We start from the raw sequence: 25,610 nt of genomic DNA on the forward strand, positions 1-25,610 counted from the left end.
TTTGGATTATGTATTATAATCAGCTTGGGATAAAATATCAGCTATAATGTAAGAGTGTGAGATTCCAAGCAAATGACATGCAATAAGGTTTGAAATGTTCTGGTATTGGGTTCTGTAGGTCATGTATTGCTACATTGTGCACCACGCTGTGCCCCCCTATCTCTCATTGTTTGCAGATACAAGATGGTATGGCATGGAATAAACCATGGTACATATCTCAGTTGAGATGGTATCTATTGCAGTTTGGCCATTTGGTTGGGCATTGCATGCAACCTCGTTTGTGTGGAAGCTGCCTAGGTTACAGTGTCATTGTTTAGTTCATTCATCTGCTTTCTGCAGGGAGGGGTAGGCACAAAGCTCCATGACATACAGCAGAAAGTAAGAAGTTTTAAGTGAGTGCCTTGAACCTGCTATAGGCCTGCCAGAATCCATCTATTATTAGCACTATTTTACAATATTCATGGAGCCCTCTTATATAAATGGCAAAATGGACTTGCTAAGCATGAAAAGGTGCAAAATAGCATTTTATATCCAACTAGTTTCAAAATAATATCAAAATCAGCGTTCACCATACCATATAGGTATGGAACTAAGACTTGGTAGGGTGGGGGGGGGGGTGTTGCCGAGTTCGGTATGCTGAACCGACCCCTGTACTAGGTGTGTGGACAGTGTACCAACATGGTACTTGTATGGAGTCTGGTTCAAAGATAGTGAACATTAGTTTGAATCGTATAAGTACAAAGATTGATCTAGACTCCGAACAACTAACAATATCTATACTATTTCAACAATAGTATTCATATAAGTTTAATATAATGATAGGTGTCATTATTGGGCCATATTTAGTATAGATTTTATCCTATATGTTGACAGCTATTTGTTCTACTAGCTTCATATGTTGAATATCATTATGGTGTGATTAAGCCTAAGTACTTATATCATTGATCTACAAAGCGTATTTTCAATGTTACTTGGAGTATCTAACAACTTGATCTTTTCCCTGTTTCTACAAAACAAAATTGTGACAGTGCTGGATATTGTGCAAATAGTTTGTTGCATTTTTCCATGCATGTGATTCTTGGTGCTATACTTTAAACTGAATTTCAATATTGAATTATGAGGCTCTAATGTTCCATCATTGATTGGAATATTAACAATAATTTTAGCATAAGTTTAGTAGCTGATATTGATCCTGTCCTTATGTATAAAGTATAACAAATTGCTAGTGCCAATAGTTTGTTTTCTTTTCCATGTGAGTGTTGATGCCATACATTATAGCTAACTGGCTATGCTATGTTTTTTTCAAGTGGATTGGGAGTATGCTACCTCACAAATGCTTTTGCCTCACATCTTCATGCGAGCTCTTTTTGCCTTTTCGGCTTGGAAGTAGCATAGATGTCTTCCTAGATTAACAAGGAGCTTTATGCAGATAATCCAAATCATGGAATAATTTTGTCTTGCATATGTTTGTCCATCAGTATATGGTTTAACTTCTTGACTTAGGAGAACTCACTTTTTAGTGCTTTTCTGATTTCATTCGAGTTCACTTGCTTTCATTTGCTTTCATCTGATTTCATTTGAGTTCATTTGATTTCATTGAGTACTCTCCTCTTTATGCACCTTTAACGTTGCAAATGGATTGTAAATAGGAAGTTTAGGAATCTTTAATCCTTCAAAAGGGAAAAATGAAGTTGCATAGGAATAGATTGCTGCTTGTATGGCAGCCTCAACACAAATGGATTAGAAATTTATTCAGCAAATGGATGTTTCTTGTGGCACCAAGGACAACAAAGTTTGTAGGTGTGCTCTTAATGCAATCCAAATAAGCTGATATAATGATGTGTAGTTTTAGTGGAGTATAAAGTAAGAAAATGTTTTTCCCCTTTTTTCTACCTAAGAGGATACTAACAAGTAACAAGAGTATCAATGAATAGATTATAATAAGTAAACAAGTGGTTATCAGAACAATGGTAGTTGATATCACTAAACATTATATTGCTGGTCCTTGAGATTGCTTGTGTACTTTTCTAATAACACATTACAGAATATGTTTCATCCTACATCTTTTTCCAGTTTGGAATTAATGTGTAATTATTTATGATATCACAGTTATCATTTTCTCTCTCTCTCTTTTTAAAATATTTATATATCTGCAATGATAGTTTGTTGAAGTTAAAATCTTATTGGTTCTAAATTTGGTACCCTACGGGGATGGCATGATACAATCTGCCCTTTTTTATTTTTGGGATACAATCTGCTTTAGAGGATGTTTTGGACAATTGAAAGAGATACTCTATGATGTCTATATGTCGTATAAACAGATGATAAGTACATACCTTTTATTTGCAATTATACAAGCACCAATAAAAGATAAAAATAAGCTTTCAGTTTATATCCACTCCACCTTCTTAAAAGCCTGGTAGGTGTAACTTAATTTGAATTCAACTTTCCGGATTCTCCCATATTTTTGTTCCCTTACGCCCTGCAGTTGTGTTTGAATCACAAAGAGAGCTATGTTTTAGACAGGAGAATCATTATTCATGTGTTTATGGCTGTGCAAAGGCTTCTTATATATAAATTCTTTCCATCAAGACTGATTTTGTTCTTTTCTTTGGGAGACTCCTGATGTCCTTGTGAAATTTTTTACTTGCTGCACCTTTGAATTATTATTATAATTTAAGGATGTTGCATCATTTATTTTTTCTTGTTACAATAGACTTTCGTTTCCCTGGATAAATCCAGAAGGTCGTAATGTTTTAATTGCTGTTTTATCATTAGGTGTCATAGGATAGGTGCAAGTCCTGCTACCATTGATATAAGACAGTTTACTCAGTTTTCTTGCAATAAAGATGAAAAAACTGGCTGCACATCTGGGCACAGTGCTACTGCTGAGATCTTGTATTCAAAGGCTTTGCATTCATGGGCATATCCTCAGTCTTCTCTGCCTCCTTCTGTCATATCTGCAATGGCCTCATCGGCTGTAAAGGGAGGTTTGTAGTTAATCACTGGAACATGATTAGTTTAGTTTCTTAATCTTACTGGGTAATGTTGAAGCACTCTCTACCTGGAACTGGGGAGAGGGAATGTGGTGCACACCTCCAGGGGGTGGCCCACCTTATTTTCTAAGTCATTCTCAAATATTTGATCTTTGGAATAATACCTAAAATTTGTACTGATTTGTGTATGTAGAAATGGACTTCTTAGTGAAAAGGCAGCAGGACTGGGAAGACTCATTTCAGAATCTTTACTACATGCTCAGAAGGAACATGTGCAACATTTTTTATGGTATTCACTTATGTCTTGGTGAACTTCCTTGAACAGTTTTCTGGACAGATGTTTGTTAATTTAGCTCTGATTTCTGAAATCAGTTGTTTATCTTTAAGGTTGATTATGCTTATTTATATTCAATATTTCTTAACAGCGAGGTCTGATCAAACTATTGCAGCAGTTTGATGTGTGAAAAAAAAAATCCTTTTCTGCAATCATTTATGTACTTCTTTGCATTTATCTTATCAGAATGAGAAAAACTTGGATGGTTTTTTAGTCATTTTTATGATGTCCATTGTATGATTAGCACCTACAATGCTCGACTTCTTACTTGGTGCCATGATCTTGTCCGTCAAATTGTCTTAGATATACAGAAAGCATGTGCTTGCTTATCTTGTTAGGTCAGCTTTTTGGTTTTAATATGGATTGGATGCTCTCATTGTTCATGATATATGATTTTTCCTATGTTATCCACCATGTTAGTCTTTTAAATTTTTGCTCATATTTGTCGAACAGATTTGGCTAGGATGATTAGAAAAGGCTGGCAGCTAGAATGGCTCCATGCTTTGCAGGTAACCTGCAGTATTGGTGGAAAGTTGGAGCTAAATGGAAATAACAGCAGGCTTGGTTATTCTATATGAATTGTAATATGCATATCATTGAATGATTAACTAGGGCAGCAATCTTGTGGGTGTTGTGAAGGCATTTCAAAATGAAACAAGATATCTCTTTATTTTGTGCTTGTGCTTGCATCTATAATTATAATGCGAACTCTGGGGGTTCGACTCCACCCTGAGTTTGATTCCAATATTTTACTCTTTTTGGGAGTGCATGTCTCTCTTTCAATGGCATGGCCCACCACTTTCCATTAAAAAAATGCTTTCCAACAAAATAATAAAATTCTCTCCTGTATATGAAAAATGAAGTGGGAGTTTGACCTAAACTCCTGACACTTTTTTCAACTAGCAAGATAGAGTTTCAGCCATGGTTCTTTGCCCTTTCCCAGGCACTTGTCATGTATTTTTTTCTGCTTCTTTCCCAAACTCGCTGTACAGTCCATATCCAGCATTAAATAAGATAATATAATAGTTTTTTAATATATGAATTTACTTTTAATTATTTTCAATATGGGAATTTCAATCATGATGAAACTGTAATTCCAATTAGACAATCCCTTAAATTTTATGTTGATCCATCCTTCTTCCATATTTATTATTCACCTATACTTTCTTTTTATTTTAATAAGAAAGAAATTCAGTGAAAAGGACCCATGAAAAAAAAATTGGAGCAAGGTCTTCATGGAATGTTTCTTCCTTTTTTCTGTGAATAGAAAAGTGTAATGAAAATCAGAATCAGCATAATTTTATGGAATTTGATTTTATAAACATATTCTCTTTTATGAACAAGTATAGATGAGAAGAGTATATAAAATATTTAGTATTTGATAGATTACAATATTTATCATATATTCTAATTTCTGTTGTTCATGCACATGCCAAATGCTAGTTGATATGTATTTCAAAGCCTTTGCTATTTATCATCAAGAGTCAATGCAATCACATCCTATCTTATATGTTATGAGGCTTTATCATCAATTAGCAGTGACAATTTTGTCATTTATTTAGTCATATCGAGTATCCTAGTTAAGAAAAGTGCATTTTGTCTGAAAATGCTACCATCAGGTAGTTGAAGATCTCCTGCTTTTTTGAAGAAAGAATGTTCAGTTGCCATGTGAACTGAATAGGGAATTAGGGCATTATGTGAAGGATATAAGAATGCAAACAGGCAAAATTTTGTATTTAGGTTGGTCTGTTCTACTCGAAACCTTCTTAAGTTTAATCTTGGGTAGCTTGACTTGACTCAAAACAAGCTAACCTGCAAACAATGATAAGCATACATTTCATATGCTACATGTTTTGTAGATATGTGCATGTCAATTGTTTATTGGTCTGCATTCTTTATAATTATATTAATAAAATTTGTCAGATAAATGCTTAAAAAGATGACGATATAGAGGTTTTAATCCTTTTGTTTACAGAAATGCACCCATCATTTTTACATAAATATGCATTTTATGTAACTCCTAGTTTTGGTTTTGGAAGCTATCATGTTCAAGTTCAATTTACTATGCTCAGATTGGGATCAAGTTTGGTAGATCTCCACTGGACTCTACCCAGCATTGCCTTGCCCTACATTGCAATCTTGGCAAAGTCAAAAAACAATCATTTAATTCCACTAGCATATCAAGGATTGAAAGAGTATTTCAATGGAAGTTTACATAAGCTACTTAGAACTACAACTTGGATATCCAAGTGTCTGAGGCTCCATTAATATATACTTAAAACAAGAGGGATGTAAAGTGTTCTTTGGTTTTACACTTGTCAACATAATTGAAGACAAGCATTTTGTGCCATGATTACTACCTTCATATTGTGCAACTGGTTATTTCTTGCTTAATCATTCACTTACATCTAATTTGTTTTAGCTATATAATAATCATCAGTTGCTTTGTGATTGCTTGTATATTTTCAGTCATGGTTCTTTGGCAACTGTGCAGTTTATACTTCACAATTTGTGGTGTTGTTCATTGGTGGCAACTCTTTGGGAAAGAAGCGGCGGTCATGTAGTGCCTTCCTTTCGCAGTCTACTTGTGGTTTGCGTTCCTTGCTAAGAAAACATGTAAGTTATTGTAGTTTGACTCTTTTGAACTTGAAAGTGATAGTATAATGCTTGGTTTCTGGTTTTAATGCATTTGAAATTTAAATTCATGAACATTTCAAATTACATCCGCCAACTAGAGAAGCAAAGCAAATTATTTTCACATAGCTGGAACTTTCTTGTTTTGGTCGGATGTGTCATATTTAATGCTGTAACATCTACTATGTAGCAACTCTTGGAATTATTTGCAGTCAAGTTTTTTTTTTTTTTTTGCCTGAGTAGCCCATTATTTCTGTATTACATACATAATGAGAACAAGTTTTCAATTGATAAAGACAGTTCAATATCAAATGCATATATTAATCATACCGTGCATATTAGGACGTTAGTAGCAGACCCCAAAAAGTTGGAAAAGGCTAGATGATTATGTTGCATATTAGGAAAGTTATCATCTAGGAGGAACAAAATTGAATGTTGAAAGTTTTATACTATAAAGAGACATGAAGGTGAAAGACTATTCAGAGAAACTGTAAAATAGTCATAATTTCAGATCAAGGAGTTGCTTGGTCAGGAGGGAAACATTATGGAATGGCGAACAATGGAAAATTTGCTAGGAAATCAGCAAGAATTTCAGAGGAGACAGAAGGTAGAAAAAATTCAAAATCAAACCATTTGGTTGTCATCAAGTAGTTGCAGAAACAATAAACAGCTAATGAGGACAACAACTATTGAATGTTTTATATTGAAAATTGTGAGTAGTCAGTGAACTATAATACGTGTGGTTGTTCGTTCATCTGGGGTAAATTCTAGGAATCTTTGATACAATTAAATTTACAGGTTTCTGTATAAGTATCAATGATGCAGAAAAGATTTTTGTCTTCAAGTAAAATGGTACAATGACGTATCTGTATATGTGGGAAGAGGCTTTTTGCTTCAGTGTACAAAACAAAAAAATCTGAAGAATAGAGATGATGGGGGAATCTCATAACCTGGAATTAAGTTTTGACAGAAATTTACTATTCAATATTCATAAATTTGAATAGCTCAACTTAACAGGCCATCTTCACATCTTCGGTCCAGGTCTGATTGAGCTTGAAAATTAATAGCTCAGTTTTGTCCAGGGCAGGCTTGGGTTTGAATTTCTACTTAAACTACAGTTTTTGATTTGAGGCTCATTTTTATTTGGAAAAATTACCTGTGCCTCGGCCCAGCTCACGCTTATAATTTTTACCTCTTGCCTTGGCTAGGCCTCCGTATTGACATCCTAAAAGTGCCCTATGAAAAATTACAAAACATTTGTTGAGCAATGCACCAAATTACGCTATCTTTTCATCTCATTTTCCCTAACTTTCCTTGACTCTAGTTGCCTATCTGATCTACACCTCCAGTGTTTCTCTCATCCTAGCTTACATGGAGACATTACCTCATTTTGTGATTGACCTACCATGTAAATCATCATGAATTGCAAATTTAGTCTTACCAGCTTTTTCATGGTTTTCATATATTGTTTATATTCCAAATTCCTTGATTTCACTTTCCTTGTGTGCCTTTTAATCTCACCATTCTACCACCTGCAAATTTCACCTTCTTGCATGCCATTTATGTAGAAAAAGGAACTCTTCTAGTTCTAACTACTATACATTCACCATTCTATCTCACATCTTTTTAGCTCAGTATCCATTCATTCTTGAATCTGTTGATAAAATTTTGTACCAGACATAATTTTTTCTTAATTTTACATCTTTGTTTTGCAGCAGTTCCCATGTCTATATACGTGGGTCAATATATTTAGTTTTGATGGATGTGTGATTTAGGTTAAAAAATGCTGGATTACTTTTTGAACTTTTGGTGTGGTACAAGCCCTAGTAAGAGTTAACATGTAAAATCATCGTTGATTATGGCAGTGTTGGAATGTGACACCTTTTGGATATAAGTCTTTAAGACTGTCGGTGCCTTATATGCCATTGATATGGTAAAAAGGGTACATAAGTATATTCTTTTTAATCATACTTGGAGGAGACATAGCTTCAAATATAATGGTAGGCAAAGAGGAGACAAATGTAACTTATTGGTTGATATTCTTTTTTCATAAATTTATCATTCAGAGTTGATATATGTTCATCCGAATGTTGAACTATTAATAGTCATTTAATCATAAAACAGTACCTCAGTGTTGCTAAACTTGGAGTGAGTCATATTGACCAAGTGTTGTGCTTGTTTGTGATAGCAAAACAATAAATAATTCGAAGGATGCCTAATTGGTAAGAAAGGTACATGTGAACATGGAGGATATGAAACACTTAACCTCATTGAATGAGTTGTGTTTCTGTGAAAAAATAATTTGTAATACCAATTTTTGCTTCATCGGCTCACACTCAACAAATGCTATTGTTTGTGTTTTTTTCATTGTTCAAGCATATTGGTACTACAAGTAGCTGTAGAAATTGTTAATGAGTAACTACACTGACTAGAGATATTTAGGAAATCAACTAAAGTAAGGCTACTTGAGTTTGACTGAGTTTATTTGGTTGTTGATAGATACTCTCACCTCCTGCAATTCGTGATTGATTTTATATATAAGATTTTGTGGAGTAGGAAATGAGAATCATTGACTGAACAATTTGTGTATAGAAAAATGCACAAGGTGATTATTCCTGCAAGGATAATGCTAGTATAATAACAATAACTTGGCGTGCTTGTCATGCTTGAAAAATACTATATTACTCTCTATCTGGTTAGCACTCTAATTTCATAATGAAGAGGAGTAAGTTTGTGGATGGGTACACCCATCTCCATTATTAGGCATTGTCTTGTCGAAGCCAAATTATCTCTTTCTAGGCTTATAAACCTTGGCTCATTATGCTTCGGCGCATTTCCTTCTTTCTCTAGGAGACGAGTATAGGATGTAATAGCCAATAATGGATCGGCAAACATATGTTTGCATTAGTGTGTGTACATCAATCTAATTAACATCAGAATTGCTTGAAGTGGAGAAGAAAATGAGATGAACTGTCAGGTAATGGTGCCATAGAGATAATGACTAATGCAACAAACAATGACTAAGCATGCAGTATGTGGCACTGTAACAAGTTGGTCGACAACAAGAACATTGTAGCCAATCAAATCGATGAGTTTCTTAATCTTCAATATGCAAACTTTGTAGCAGAACAATATGTACAAGAATCAAGTGCTTAAAGAACTAGGATTTTAAGAATATAGTATTGGACTAAAGAATTCCATTTAGTTTCAATTGCTGGTGCTATTCTATATATTCTTCATCATAAGCTTAGGATGACTTAAAATTGATTGTCTTTCTTCTGCAAGAGAAAATTGTTGCTTCCAATTCTAATTGTGGAATTTACAATAGCCAGTTCTGTTCTTTTAGTTCTCTTGTTTAGTTTCAATTGCTGGTGCTATTCTATATGTTGAGTATAAAATACCCACAGCCGAAGTCCTCAGTGGAATCGACTACACGACAACTTCGCCCGGGCTCCTACAGGAGCCGGGCTCCGTCACCAAGAACTCCAACAGCTTCAGCCGCAAGCAGACTCCGCCCGGACTTCTACGGGAGCCGGGCTCCGCCGCCGACATCGACTACACGACAACTTCATCCGGACTCCTACGGGAGCCGGGCTCCGTCACCAAGAACTCCAACAGCTTCAGCCGCAAGCAGACTCCGCCCGGACTCCTACGGGAGCCGGGCTCCGCCGCCGACATCGACTACACGACAACTCCGCCCGGACTCCTACGGGAGCCGGGCTCCGTCACCAAGAACTCCAACAGCTTCAGCCGCAAGCAGACTCCGCCCGGACTCCTACGGGAGCCGGGCTCCGCCGCCGACATCGACTACACGACAACTTCACCCGGACTCCTACGGGAGTCGGGCTCCGTCACCAAGAACTCCAACAGCTTCAGCCGCAAGGCAGACTGCGACCGGACTCCTACGGGAGCCGGACTCCGCCGATAACTTCAGCTGCGAGCAGACTCCGCCCGGGCTCCCACGGGAGCCGGGTTCCGTCCTCAACGTTAATTGCTGGTAAGCCCCGTCCGGACTCCTACGGGAGCCGGACTTCGCTTTTAGCCCTGACCGTAGGAAAACTTCGCCCGGACTCCTACGGGAGTCGGGCTCCGTCCTCGATTTCAACGGCTGCAGACAGTCTTCATCCGGACCTCTACGATGGCCGGACTATGACCACTGCCGAACTTCAGCCGACAGATCAGTACCAGCACTCCCAGGCCACGATCGCGGCCACGATTCTGCTACATTTCCTGCGGCGAATTCTGCGCAGCTCCACCACTCCCTGACAGACCGCAGTAACGATCGCAGCACTGCTCCACTCCCCATGACGGATCCTGCGTGACTCCATTACTACCTGACCAGCCACGATAAACGGCCACGATCCTGCTCCACCTCCTGCAACGGATACTGCGCGATTCTCTCATCCACTGGCAAGTCACGACGGCAAAACGCCGCCCCACTTCATGCGGCAGACTCCACGTGGCACGCCCCAGCGATAGCCACGGGTCCGTTCCACTACGCTTCGCAGTAAACTCCGCCTGACCCTGGGCAGTCCACTGTCAGACGGTTACAAACGTCGCCATCAATTCATCGCTTCCTCCGTCTATAAAAGGGGGACTCAGATACGTTATTCGATAAGCTCATTTCTTATCTCAAAACTCTGCTAAATTCTCCGTTCGAGCACTCCATTCTTGTTGAGGTAGAGAACTGACTTGAGCGTCGGAGGGTCTTGCCGGAGCAACCCCACCTTCGGTTTAGACTTCCTTTGCAGGTCCCGGCGGCGACCGCGGCTTCTCCGACTCCAGCTTCTCCGGCGCAAGCAGATTTTTGCACCAACAGGATTGGCGCTAGAGGAAGGGGCCTGAGCCTCCGCGGTACCCTTGTTCTTAAAGGAGTGTTCAACGGAGCCGCCTCCGATCGTCTCTCCGACACCCACTCCTGATTTTCCCCTGTGAGATCCACGCTCGATGCCTCCACGCAAGGCGTCCACACGACGGTCCACGGCCTCCGCGGCCAGATCTCAGGCTCCGGCCTCCCCTCCTGTTTTCCAGCCTCCTCCTCCGGCGGCGGCGGTCGGCGCGGAGCAATTTGACTTGCTGGCACAGCAGGTCAGAGGCCTCATCGAAGCTGTGCAAGCAATGCAGCAGCAGCAACCGCAGGCATCGGCGCACCCGGAAAGGGCATCTCCGGAATGTCAGAACCCGGCGGCGGGGCGGGCCACTTGGGCCAGTCGCCCCGTCCTTCCCGGGAAAACAAATCCGAGGGTAGAGAGCCCTCAATCGGACCACGACTCCACCCCTGGAAGATCTCTGCCCCCGCTCTGCTAGAGGACCCTCGAGACTCGAAGTCGAGTGGATTTCCTGGACCGGAGGCTCCAGGAGATGAACCGGCGGATTGAAGAACTCCGCCACGCGCCCCCCGCTCATGGTGAGGATATTTGTACTGACCCTCCCTTCTTTCAAATGATCATGCAGGAACCGATCCCGCCAAACTTCAAGCTTCCCCAATTCGAAAGCTACGACGGGACTTCGGACCCGGTTGATCATCTGGAGGCCTTCCGGACGATGATGCTGCTTCACGGCGCACCTGACGCCATCTTATGCCGGGCTTTTCCGTCTACTTTGAAGGGAGCAGCGAGGAACTGGTACTCGGCTTTGAAGCCGGGTACCATCTTTTCCTTCGATCAAATGAGCCACCAATTTGTGGCCCATTTTGTCAGCAGCCGGCACCCCCGGAAGGGTTCGGAGTCCCTCATCAACATCAAACAGAGGGAAGGGGAGTCCATACGGGCCTACGTCAACCGCTTTAACATCGCGGCGTTGGAGGTCCGGAACTTGGACCAGTCAGTTGCCATGGCCGCCCTGAAAGGTGGCCTTCAGAAGAATGATCTTTTGTTCTCCCTGGAGAAGAAGTACCTCAGGGATTTTGCCGATTTACTGGCTCGGGCTGAAGGATACGCCCGAGCGGAAGAAGCCTTCAAAATGAAGGATGAAGAGACAGTGAGGGAGCGTCAAGCGGGAGATTCGAGTAAGCCCGCAGTTGAGAAAAGGTCAAAGGAAGCTCGGCCACGTTCCCGATCCCCTCCTGGACATAAGCACGCCCACACTCCACCCCGGGCACGCAGGCAGAGAAGCTCGGACCGTGGGGTTCGGCGGGGCTCCCCACCAGGGAGATTTCGCAACTACGCCCCCCTCAACGCCTCGAAGGCCCAGGTACTAATGGAGGTCAGGGAGCAGCTCCCTAGGCCGGAGAGGATGCGCACACATCCCGGGAAGCGCAACCCCAACAAGTTCTGCCTCTACCACCGCGACCATGGCCACGACACCGAAGAATGCATCCAGCTCCAGGACGAGATCGAGGAGCTCATTCGGCGAGGTCGACTCGACAGATTCATCCGCCGCAGGCCTGAGGGTAGAGGAGACCGGCCAAGAGCCCTCCCACAGCCTGAACCGCAGAGAAGGGAGGAGCAACCCGGGGACCGGCCTCCCATCGGGACCATCGACTCCATCACCGGAGGGCCTCAAGGAGAAGCGGAAAAACTGTAAATGTATCACTTACGATTTCACCTTGAATCTACTTTCCTTTCTACCTAACGCGCCCTTCCCACCTGGCGTGGATTTATTATGACTGGATATGACCCCTCCAAAAACAAAGCCATGTCAGGAACAGGAGGAGAACCTCGTCCTGACATGAGCAAAGTCAAAGGCCCGGTTCTCTTAGACCGGATGGGGGGAGAGGCCTTACAACGCCCTAATGTGCCCCCACAGCCATGTCAGGAACAGGAGGAGAACCTCGTCCTGACATGAGCAAAGTCAAAGGCCCGGTTCTTTTAGACCGGATGGGGGGAGAGGCCTTACAACGCCCTAATGCGCCCCCACAGCCATGTCAGGAACAGGAGGAGAACCTCGTCCTGACATGAGCAAAGTCGAAGGCCCGGTTCTTTTAGACCGGATGGGGGGAGAGGCTCTACAACGCCCATATGTGCCCCCACAGCCCTGTTAGGGACAGGAGGAGAACCTCGCCCTAACTTGAGCAAAGTCAAAGGCCCGGTTCTTTTAGACCGGATGGGGGGAGAGGCCCTACAACGCCCATATGTGCCCCCACAGTCCTGTTAGGGACAGGAGGAGAACCTCGCCCTGACTTGAGCAAAGTCGAAGGCCCGGTTCTTTTAGACCGGATGGGGGGAGAGGCCCTACAACGCCCATGTGTGCCCCCACAGCCCTGTTAGGGACAGGAGGAGAACCTCGCCCTAACTTGAGCAAAGTCGAAGGCCCGGTTCTCTTAGACCGGATGGGGGGAGAGGCCTTACAACGCCCTAATGTGCCCCCACAGTCATGTCAGGAACAGGAGGAGAACCTCGTCCTGACATGAGCAAAGTCGAAGGCCCGGTTCCTTTTAGATCGGATGAGGGGAGAGGCCTTACAGTGCCCTAACGCGCCCCCACAGCCAGGCTGGTAACGAAGGGAGAACCTCACACCGGCTCGAGCAAAATGGAAGGCCCGGACTCCTACGGGAGCCGGGTTCCGCCCGCAAGAAAAACTTCACCCGGATTCCTACGGAAGCCGGGCTCCATCGCCGACATCAGCTACAGGACAACCCCGCCCGGACTCCTACGGGAGCCGGGCTTCGCTGACAACAGCAACTGCCGATAGGCCTCGTCCGGACTCCTACGAGATCCGGACTTCGCCTTTAACCTTGATTGCAAGAAGACTTCGCCCACAACTCCAACTTCAAGAGGGATTCTCCGTTCGGGCTCCCACGGGAGCCGAACTTAGCTTCGACTTCAGCGAAGAGAAACTCCAAGCAAAAAAGGAAGGCAATGGATCGCAGCAGCGATAATCGGAAAGCAAACAGCGCACGAGGGCAACGGAAGCTCGGATCCTCGAATTCAAGCCCCAGGAAGGACCCCGGGCCCAAATGGCCCCGAGCGAACCTGCAGCCGTTAACGGAATAACAACTGGGTATCTTCGAACAGCGTAAAAGTCAAAAAGGAGCTCGGCAAATAACAACCCTACGCGAGTAAAAGAGATCATCGATGACCTTGGGACGACGTGAAAAAGAAAAGAAGAAAAGAAGGAAGAAAGAAGAAAGGAAAATGAAGAAGTTCGACAGACAACTATTCAATGCAAGACGCAGACAAGGTAATCAAATCTTCTTTTCATTTAACAAGATATACGTTACAGGACCTGGTGGGTCAAGAAAAAGATATACATCATCGCAAGCCTCGCGAGCACGGCTTGGAAGGGGTATACCGAAGGCCGTTTCGAGCTACAAACTCCTCTTCCCGTCCCTGTCCTTCTCAACCGCGTTCTCCAGTGCGTGTAACGGACCTATCAGCTCTCGCCCCACCTCGCTTCGCTCCATCTCCGAAATCCCGACCCTGGGGGGGAAAGGGTGGGATAGATCCCCGGGGGCGGTAAGGGCAACGGCGGCAGTGACGAAGACCTGTTTCAAGAAGAACCGGAGTCACCTTGGATGCGGCGGTGATGCCAGAGATACACTCCATCTCTGAATGTTCCACGACAGCCGCCACCCAAAATGCTCCGGCAAGGTCGGCATGCGCTACTTCCACCGTCCCCGCAACAAGTTCCACTGCCCCACCGTCAACGCCGACCGCTTCTGGTCCCTCGGCCCCGACGGTATCAAGGATCCCGCCATAGCTTGCGACGACAGCTCTGCCCTCTTGACCGGTATCACCCCGCCTTGCTGCTCCGAAATTCTCGGGCAGAATAACTTCACCGGCTGCCCCCGTTATTAAACCCCTGTTGTTGAAGGAATTCTTCCTTGAGCCCCCTTTAAAGCGACGGAGATTCTCACCGGCCGCCATTCTCCTCCTCTCCTTCCTCCAAGCCCTAAACATCCCTTCAAGAATGGCTTCTGGGGTAGAGGACATGGCGTGGAAACCCTCGGAGAAGAATTGGAGAGCTGAAGAAGGCAAGGACTGGTGCGAGGGGAGTAGCTGAGTAGCTAAGCTCTCGGGCAAAAGAAAGGCACCATCCTATCGGCAGAATGAAGCCACGAAGGGGGATTAGGGGGTTTAAATAGCCAACGGATCCTAGCGCAGTTATGACGGCAGATGTTCCTGAGCCAACTGGTGCGTGCCACGTGTCGCGCATATCCCCCTCATCGCTATCGGGGGTTGACCGTTCACAAATTCCCGTGGCACGACGCTTGGGATCGCGTTTCGACGGGGGTTCCGAAAAGACTCTTCAGGTCACCTTCACCGGAAAGCGGGCTTTGACGTGCACACATTAAATGCTAAAATATCTGGGGGCGGCAGTGCGCAGGATTCGAAGGGACGGTTTCGACTGTGCCCATCTCTCTCTCTGTACTTCCTTCGTTTGAAATTCAAACTCGGAAGTAGGGAGACTGGTGTTGAGTATAAAATACCCACAGCCGAAGTCCTCAGTGGAATCGACTACACGACAACTTCGCCCGGGCTCCTACAGGAGCCGGGCTCCGTCACCAAGAACTCCAACAGCTTCAGCCGCAAGCAGACTCCGCCCGGACTCCTACGGGAGCCGGGCTCCGCCGCCGACATCGACTACACGACAACTTCACCCGGACTCCTACGGGAGCCGGGCTCCGTCACCAAGAACTCCAACAGCTTCAGCCGCAAGCAGACTCCGCTCGGACTCCTACGGGAGCCGGGCTCCGCCGCCGACATCGACTACACGACAACTCCGCCCGGACTCCTACGGGAGCCGGGCTCCGTCACCAAGAACTCCAACAGCTTCAGCCGCAAGCAGACTCCGCCCGGACTCCTACGGGAGCCGGGCTCCGCCGCCGACATCGACTACACGACAACTTCACCCGGACTCCTACGGGAGTCGGGCTCCGTCACCAAGAACTCCAACAGCTTCAGCCGCAAGGTAGACTGCGACCGGACTCCTACGGGAGCCGGACTCCGCCGATAACTTCAGCTGCGGGCAGACTCCGCCCGGGCTCCCACGGGAGCCGGGTTCCGTCCTCAACGTTAATTGCTGGTAAGCCCCGTCCGGACTCCTACGGGAGCCGGACTTCGCTTTTAGCCCTGACCGCAGGAAAACTTCGCTCGGACTCCTACGGGAGCCGGGCTCCGTCCTCGATTTCAACGGTTGCAGACAGTCTTCATCCGGACCTCTACGATGGCCGGACTATGACCACTGCCGAACTTCAGCCGACAGATCAGTACCAGCACTCCCAGGCCACGATCGCAGCCACGATTCTGCTACATTTCCTGCGGCGAATTCCGCGCAGCTCCACCACTCCCTGACAGACCGCAGTAACGATCGCAGCACTGCTCCACTCCCCATGACGGATCCTGCGCGGCTCCATTACTACCTGACCAGCCACGATAAACGGCCACGATCCTGCTCCACCTCCTGCAATGGATACTGCGCGATTCTCTCATCCACTGGCAAGTCACGACGGCAAAATGCCGCCCCACTTCATGCGGCAGACTCCACGTGGCACGCCCCAGCGATAGCCACGGGTCCGTTCCACTACGCTTCGCAGTAAACTCCGCCTGACCCTGGACTGCCAGACGGTTACAAACGTCGCCATCAATTCATCGCTTCCTCCGTCTATAAAAGGGGGACTCAGATACGTTATTCGATAAGCTCATTTCTTATCTCAAAACTCTGCTAAATTCTCCGTTCGAGCACTCCATTCTTGTTGAGGCAGAGAATTGACTTGAGCGTCGGAGGGTCTTGCCGGAGCAACCCCACCTCCGGTTTAGACTTCCTTTGCAGGTCCCGGCGGCGACCGCGGCTTCCCCGACTCCAGCTTCTCCGGCGCAAGTAGATTTTTGCACCAACACTATATATTCTTCATCATAAGTTTAGGATGACTTAAAATTGATGGCCTTTCTTCTGCAAGAGAAAATTATTGCTTCCAATTCTAATTGTGGAATTTACAATAGCCAGTTCTGTTCTTCTAGTTCTCTTGCTCTAAATGAGAAACGGGTTGATTATGATTTACTATTATCAACCAACAAGTCTTTTAGGCTCCCTGACAGGCCCTTGTTTGTTTCAAATTTTCAATAGTCAAAACTTTCTAAAAAATCTAATGTTCTCAACCTTGGTTTTAGAAGCTGAAATTATAATCATTGTCATGTCTTGTTTGTTAAGATGATCCTCTTAGCCTTCATGGGCAGGGGATAATGCACCTTCTAATGTAGACTTTCACACTTGGTAATATCTGTAACAGTGGCAACACAGTCAGCCATGATAATTTGTATCCCCTACTATAGATTGGCTAGAGGTTGCATATAATTTTATTTCAGTGGTTATATATTTCATTTAGATATTTGAAACTAAGAAAGGAATCAGTCGTTTCCATTGATATGCTGAACCTTTCTTCAATAGATGTATGTCATGTCTAACTTGTGACTTGATCCAAGATATGATGTTTTGAAACCTAAAATTTTGGGGGAGAACATTCTCAGGAAAAAACTGCTCAGAAAAGAAACAACTTACTCCAGCTGACCATAATCGAATGATTAATGCTGATAAGGATGACCTCTTGGATTTGCATTTAAGTTCGATTAGAACATGTTCTACTACCATTTTGTCTCAAGTTAGACATAAGGTGGGCATAATTTCTGTTTCCCTCATTCAATACTGGTGGATATAATGACATAAGTTTTAATTAAAAAAATTTCAAAATTTCCCAAATTATAGTACCCTTGATTTGAAGGAAATTTGTGTGGGTCTCTTGAAATTCGAACACTATTAAACTAAAAAATTTCATTTTAGGGCCCATGCTTTTGTGGATAAATATCATAAGAAAGTTGATCAATTTTCTTATTGACCAACTTACCTGTTCTCATATGTCTTTAGATGGATAAATCATTTTTCTATGGATAGCATTTATCCATGAAATGGGAGGAAAGTATCATCCATCTAGAAGATGGGTAAGTCATTTTCCCATCAATCGGAAAAGTAACCTTTTTATTTCATTCTTAATATAACTCTAACCCTATAATAATAATTTCTAATACTATCTTATATATAAAATAATGTAATATTATTATCAGACAGCAATTTAATATAACATATGATAATAATCATACGATGTTATAGTATAATATCTTATTTTATTATTATAATATAATATTAATTTCTAATACTATCTTATATATAAAATAATATAATATTATTATCAGACAGCAATTTAATATAACATATGATAATAATAATACGATATTATAGTACAATATCTTCTTTTATTATTATAATATAATATTAATATCTTATATTATTATAATAATAAAATCTAATATAATATAATAATATATTATTTTAATATAATACTAATATTATATACTATATTATAATATATATTTTTTATTTTATTATATATAATATAATTTATTATATGATAGTATATGTATAACATATATTATCTATATTTATGAATATATATTATATAATATTATATATTATAACATACAAAATATAATATATTATACTATATTATTATATATAACAATTTTATATAATAAAGGATAATATGAGAAATATGGATTGATCTTAGCAATTTATGCAGGAAACTAGTAATGAAAAAGAACATAGGTAATAGATTTTTGAGCCATTTTTCAATGCATAAAAGAACAGGGTTAAATTATTTTTCTGTCTAAATGTTGCTTGGAAAATACTTATCCAGAAAAATATAGATTCTTGGATAAGTTTTTAACCCTCAAAAGAACAGAGCCTTAAGGGCTTCTAGAATCAGAATTATATTCTGATGGCAAGAAATGCACCATTGGATTCCTCTCAAAGTTAGCCTGCCTTTAGTTCCTTTGGCCATGATTCAGCTTGGAGTTGGATTCCTTCGGATGGTGGTCAAGTCACTGTTGAATTGACTTGGTTCTAGCCTCGGTCAAAGTCAACTTTGACATGATCTAATGGTAAGGTGCATCACAGATGATTCTAATGGTGGGATTGCTGCTGTCAGTTGATTCTAATGGTGAACTTCATGTAGTTGGTTGCATGATCTGAAGAATTCAGATTCGATGACCTTCAGTTTTCTCCATGCCCTACTTACTATACTTATGTCTAACTCTTATTCCTAGTCAGATGTCAGTTGAACTTCATCGCTTTAATTTTCTTGGTTGAGGCTAATAACAATGGATTAGATAGAATTAATATGTACAGTATTATGACAATGATAATTGTAGTAGATGTTACATAACACAAATTAGAGTTTTAGTGAAATTTTGTTATCATGCATTGGAATTCACTAGACTTTCAATGTATTGTCCTAGTTAGATGTCATGCCCCGAACCCAACACTTGGGTCGGATATGTGATAGCCGCAGACTCCTTAGGATAAGACCCTAAAGAATATGCAAGGTCTAATAAATCTAAACCAAAACATTTAATTCTAAGGGATAAATAGCTAAGGCAAACCACCTATTGCATTCTTTATTGGAAATTAAGATGATCCAAAAATACACAAGTTAGATACATCCGGTATCAGCTATAGAGTTAACTACTACTATCTTTCACAAAAAAAGTTTTAACTCAGCCCGATCTAGTTAGGTATTTTGTAGTTCTAAAAAGAAATGAAAATAACCATATGAGCTAGTAGCTCAGTAAAGAAACATACCCATAGAGATATAATAGTTCAAATCTCAAAAATTAACAATTAAGTATTCATATGCCCATCTTAATAATGATACTGGGATGTTCATTAAATTTTAAAATATAACAATTTAGATATATACAATACTTCATCAATTGTAGCTCTGACATGCCCATCATATCTAACCAGATCAGAAATTTCTTTCAACTAGAATTTTATTTTTTTTAACTGCTATTATTTCTGTTAATATCAGTATCAAACTATTATTTTCATTTATTATTTTATTATAATATGTGTAATATGGTTCGGATCGAAATTTTTGACATTTGGATTGTTCACGATCATGCTCCTGCTCGTGACTAGTCATACTCAAATGTCATGTTTCTGTCTGTTGCGAGGCCATACTGATAAGAGTACCATGTTCATATTTGTGGTAAGGTCATACTGATAAAAGTACCACATTCCTGCCTATGGCGAGGTCATACTCATGTCGTGACTAATCCAGATGTTCAAATTTTAAATCATTATAAGTCATTCCTTTTATTTCATCATTATTAGGTTATAAATTATATATATATATATATATATATATATATATATATATATATATATATATATATATATACTTTATTTATGCAGTTGACAAAATTTAGGATCATAAAGAATCAAAGCTTACAATATGATGCAAGATGTAATGCTCGTAATTTCTAACATATGATACCAGACATTTATGATCAATGCAGGTGGTTGTGATTAGAGATCCTTATTTCTAATAGCCAGCAAAATTCTCCTAATATGCCAACTTGAACCGCACCGCACACCTAAAACATCCGATTAATCCTAAATCAACATTTGGTTCTAAGAAATTCAGAATTCACTCTCTTTTCTAACTTATATGATTATGACCTAATTTTTTTGATTTCTAAGCTCTAATCCATCATTCTATCCCTATCACAATAATCCACAAGTAGCTTAAGAGATTAATGGACTTTATCTCCATTAGTAGGCCCAAAAGAGACTCTACGTTGATCTTCTCCAATCTCAAAATGCTGTCCACCTATAGATAAATCTAACCTAAGTTAGAAAACTAGAAAAGTGAATGAAGTCAAGATTAGTCTTTGGTTAAAACTAATCATCAGCATAAGAAGGACATAAGGGTAGATTAAAGAAGAACATAACAATGTAGAGAGATTAATAGAAAAAATAGTAAAGGGCTTGGTCTATCTTTGAGAAGAAGAGAAAGAGAACAAAAGATAACTAGGTCTATAGCCAAAAGAGAAAAGAAAAGAGAGTTATTCCTCCACTGGTGAAGAAAAGGATGGCCATATCATCCTCTATTTGGCTACAACTCACGAGGAGGGTTTCATTCTTCTTCAAAATAGATATTAACAAGAAGAATCTGAAGATAAAAAATTAGATTTGGGGTTTATCTGTGTGGAGGATGAAAAAGAGATGGGTTGGCATCTAGCATGGAGGATGAGAAGAAGAAGAAAAGAAGAAGAGGAAGAAGAGAAGAGAGATGTGGGATGGGAGAGATTGTGGAGGGGGGGGGCGTGCGTAGAAGAGAGGGAGAGCAAGGGAAAAAGGGAGAGAGAGAGCTTATGGCGTGTGAGAGAGATAGATATGGAAGGAGGGAGGGCGATGGGCGTTTTAATTGCACGGAATAGGGGACATGCGATGGGGCAGGGCGGTAGGGGTTTTAATCGCACGGAATAGAGGATAGTCCTCTGTTCCGATCCCATCTAATAACCACCTTAATAGGCGGCTAGCCAAGTGGGCCGGCTCGGCTAGGCTTCACATTAGATGTGCTAAATGCTTGCCATCAATCTTTCTCACTAACTTTCCCATATATATGGCTTATTTATTATTGTCAGGTGGCACTTGCCTAACCATTTCTGTATGCATGAAGCTGACTTCAGCATGTCTATTTTATTTGAATGAAAAAAGTTAACAATTTCAAGTCATCAAAGTGCATAAGTTGGCAGTCCATGGTTTATAAGACCAAAAATGAAACTAAAAGGTTCCATTTATGGTTCTTGATTCAAAAGCATCTTTGGTTTTGGAGTTTCTGTCTAAACTTGTATATGGGCCAAATTTCTTATATGAATGAACAAGGGAAGCAAATCATTGGACATGTTCTTCATTTCTTCCAATTCTGAGAAGCATTTTTGCTAGGTATCGAGCTTGAAAATTTGCTGGTTTCATGAATAGTAGAATTAGGTACAAATAAATTCAAAGAAGTGAAATTTATCAAAATGGGCTTGGTTTCATACAACTTAAACCTAAAAAAGGCTTATATTTTTTGAGTTTAAATTATCATCGATCAAATAATAATTATATATGACACTTTAAGATGATGTGAAATATAAGTATTCTCTTTTATTTTCTAAAGGTCGTCTTCTATATGCTCGCATTCAAAGATAAAGACAATAAAGCAATTTCTAAAATTTTGTCTCACTTGGTTTCTTGATGCATCCATTTTTGTCTGTCTGAGTTTTTCTTGTTTTTATTTTTTAATTATCCTTTGGTCCAAAGTGCGAAAACTCAAGCTCAAACTACCAAAGCCTCTGCAAATGCCAAAAACTGCAACTCGTTTTACTTGTTTGAAAATGACTCAAATCTTCAACCTTGTGATGTGGAAATGTTGATCAAAAGTGTACAAGTAATAGTATTTATTTCTGTAGGTTAGGTGGCATTATGTTATTTATCCATACATGTTGATAAGTTCTGCATTTGAATAGGATCACAAAGATTTTACTTTCCGCTGTTCTTTCTTCGCAAAAGATGTTGCTTGTGTATCAATATTTTTGTCTGACTGTTCTCTACTATTTCAATTGCTAAACTAGGACATCTCTTTTGCTATGCCTCTTTGCCATGCTGAAGTGGAACAAACTATGGATGATGAGTTGGTTGAACTTTCAGAAATTGAGAAGCGAAACCTTGGCCAGGTTTCTGTAGTGCTTGCACCTGTTGTTTTACAGGGTTCATTTTTAAACTACCATGCCTTGTATCTCGGGTTTGTCTGGGGGGTTTTTCTGACAGATGGTGCTTTATTTATACAGACCGTCCATATGGATTCTTTATCTGATGCTGACAACAGCCCCCAGTCTCTCCTATCATTTATAGGAAATGAGAAGGTCCATGGTTTATACGACTTCTTGCTAAATCACAGGTAACTTATGCTTAGTACAACTTTTACGTTTAGTTGCATACACTCTAATGCATTTTTGGCTTAGCTTTGCATGGTTCTAAACCTTCTTTTCTTCTGTCATCCAGGTTTATTTCAAAATCTTTCACTGGTATTGATGTTCCGGCTCTATATGCACCTGTGCCTTTCCAAAATGCCAGTCTGCATGTTCCAGAAGTGAGTTTGTTTAGTCACAACTATCTCTACGGTGGTTGAATTTTGGTCATTTTCTTTTTTTACTTTTTCATCAACTTAAACTTTTATATATTTTGTTAAACTTTTATATATTTTGTTCCCTTTTCATGTTGGCAAATTAAAGACTTGGTATGTCAATAAGGTCTTCATGTATGATCTAAATGCTTGTTTACATGATTAATGAGTAGGCAAATCTCCTGAAATGCCCTGTACCACATTCACAAATTTTGTACCTAACAAGTTACACTGATTACATTTCTAGAATATTGGGACCGTGCTCAGCAAGGTCGTAGTTGAGTCGTTGCTAGTGATGCCTAACTATGTTTTTCTAGAACAGTCAAGTGCATGCGGTGGAATACAAGAAATGCCATGGGCTCCTCATTTATAACCAAGCAATTAAAGAGTTTATAAGCTGCAATTGTTCAATACCATCCCATTCTTTTACCAGAATGATAACACTTGGTGATATAAGAAAACATGCAGTATATTTAGCTTACTATCTAGATCCAGGAGGCTTACCTGTCACAATTCTTTGCAGGTAAGATGTAAGGAGATGAGGAAAGCTGACATGGTTGTTCCCTCTTCAAGTGGATCTGATACAGAAGATACTGAAGCCATTCCCGGTTTATCTGCTACTGGTATTTGTTATAGTTTGGAAATAAAGGATGTGGTTATTCCCCCTTGGATTGTCTCTGGACTTTGCTTAGCAATGAGTTCAGAATTCAGGAGTTTTGAGTCCACGTATGTGAGAATCACCAATACCCTTTCTAGACATCATATATTCGATAAACAATCATTTCTTAACTACACCTGCATATTTGGTGTTTTTCTTTTGCAGCTTTACAACCGAACTTGCATCAGTTGGCCTAAATGTTGCCCTGGATTCTGTCTGCCACAAATCTAATGTGCCGGAGATGGATAAGCCCTTGCCGGACAGTGTTGATGCCTTTGGCATTCAAGAAGCTGTTTTGGACCCCCGCCTATCTGCTGCATCATTAAGGCGCCTCAAGTTTTCCAATGGTGATTATATGGCTTATATGGATCCAATTTGATCATTGATCTTCTGAAAGTACTGTATCTGATAGCGGAGAGCTACATTAACTGTAAATGACTTGTCATCATTAAGTGCAGCTATTCCTGCTGCCCCTTGCACTTCATATTTTCCAACTATGAAAGCCACATACGTGTATCCTTTGTATTCAAACATGAACCTGTGCATTGTACTAATATGTGATCTGCACATTCAGGTTGATATCTGAGGGGCTGGCGACTTATCTCCAATCCGGCTCTTTATGGTCTAGCATTTACTACATTCTCTTTGTTGGAACACCCAAGCTGACCTGTTCTCTCATTTGCTTGACTCAGTCTCATGTACTCTGTATTTAAGTTCAATGCAGGCTCATTTTTGATTAGTTTGTCTCATGCAACTGCATAAAAACTGGGTTGCTTAGGGCATTTACTCCGTTAGAAGTTTAATGGAAATTACTTAAAAGCATGGAACTATTACAAAGAAATACTTAACAGCAAAGTACAGCAAGGTTTCAGGAATGCTGATATTCCAAAGCAATTGTACTTTTATGAAACTGTATGCTTTGGTTATAAACTTATAATAGAAATAATGACCCTAATTTGCCACTTCTGCCGCGTGCTGAGTTTGTTTGGAAATAAAGTATTCGCAGATTTTAATGGAATACAATGGAGTGATAGATAAATAATGATGCTATTTGCTCAAGACTGGCTGCTATTCCCATATTCAAGGGCCATTGTAATAAAAAAACAACTAAATGACAATTGTTACTTGAAAACACTATTATATTTACGCAAAATTACTATATAGTTGTTATAATATTTTAAAAAAAATGTTTTAAATTTGAGTTAGTGTAACATACAAGGTTGAACTAGCGTCTATGTTCACAAAATTGATTGCCACATGAGTTGAGTAGTGTTGGTATATATAAATCGATCTTATCATCGAGTGATATGATAATATCAAAATCATCTGAGAATTATATTATTCAAAGTATATTTTTAGGTCAGATCGATTAAATACTAATTTGTTTCAACTTTTAACTTAACTCTATATTGATCTGAGTTGAGCAAAATTGATGTCTAATAAAGTATGATGATCAGTTCAGTTATTTATCGATCTATCACAAGAGATATCGGTCCAGAACCGACGTAATTCCAAACTATAGATGGTTATCTTACAGCTATCATTTAACTTAACAGCAGTTATTTTTCAGCTATGCTATAACTTGTTGCCATGTGGATAAACAATCCACGATCTTCATACAGCTGACGATTCTGTTATAACAAACTAATGGTCTAATAAATTCTTAACTGCCTAACAAACTTTTCTAATGGTTTAACAATCTAAGCAAGCTCTCTCTATATAAAGAGGTGCAAGGTACCCTTCAACAGGTAAGTCAAAAATCACAGAGCCTAGATTCTACCGAACTTTTTCTCCCACCGAAGGGAACTAGAAACTCTTATTCTTTCCATTAAAATTTTCCTTTTCACCTTTCTCTATTTTCACTATTTATTCTGAAGGCTTGGCTGATTTAAGTGTCGGAGGGTCTTAAATCAGAAGTTATCCCACTAGTCCTAAGATTTTTTTTATAGATTCACTCATGGTCTATGTCAATCTGATCTTCAATGGTATTTTAGCTCGGTCCAGCAATGATCTCATCCTCTTCCCTCTGGAGCCTTATGGCAA

At 40.8% G+C, this 25,610-nt stretch overlaps 1 protein-coding gene across 8 annotated transcripts in view; it reads left to right on the forward strand.

The window, feature by feature from the left end:
• The window catches only part of LOC105034640 (uncharacterized), a 28,391-nt gene extending 4,085 nt beyond the window's left edge, over positions 1 to 24,306 (forward strand). For all 8 annotated transcript variants that reach the window (XM_073251773.1, XM_019847047.3, XM_019847048.3 and 5 more), the window contains 8 exons: positions 2,779 to 2,990; positions 3,190 to 3,285; positions 5,825 to 5,946; positions 22,359 to 22,460; positions 22,575 to 22,684; positions 22,789 to 22,876; positions 23,433 to 23,635; positions 23,733 to 24,306. In XM_073251773.1, the coding sequence (XP_073107874.1) occupies positions 2,779 to 2,990; positions 3,190 to 3,285; positions 5,825 to 5,946; positions 22,359 to 22,460; positions 22,575 to 22,684; positions 22,789 to 22,876; positions 23,433 to 23,635; positions 23,733 to 23,946 (1,147 nt within the window). In that variant the 3' untranslated portion in view covers positions 23,947 to 24,306. The remainder of the gene's footprint in view (positions 1 to 2,778; positions 2,991 to 3,189; positions 3,286 to 5,824; positions 5,947 to 22,358; positions 22,461 to 22,574; positions 22,685 to 22,788; positions 22,877 to 23,432; positions 23,636 to 23,732) is intronic.
• Positions 24,307 to 25,610: the final 1,304 nt, after the last annotated feature.

The sequence above is a fragment of the Elaeis guineensis genome, chromosome 2, assembly GCF_000442705.2.
Source record: "Elaeis guineensis isolate ETL-2024a chromosome 2, EG11, whole genome shotgun sequence".
NCBI lineage: Eukaryota > Viridiplantae > Streptophyta > Magnoliopsida > Arecales > Arecaceae > Elaeis > Elaeis guineensis.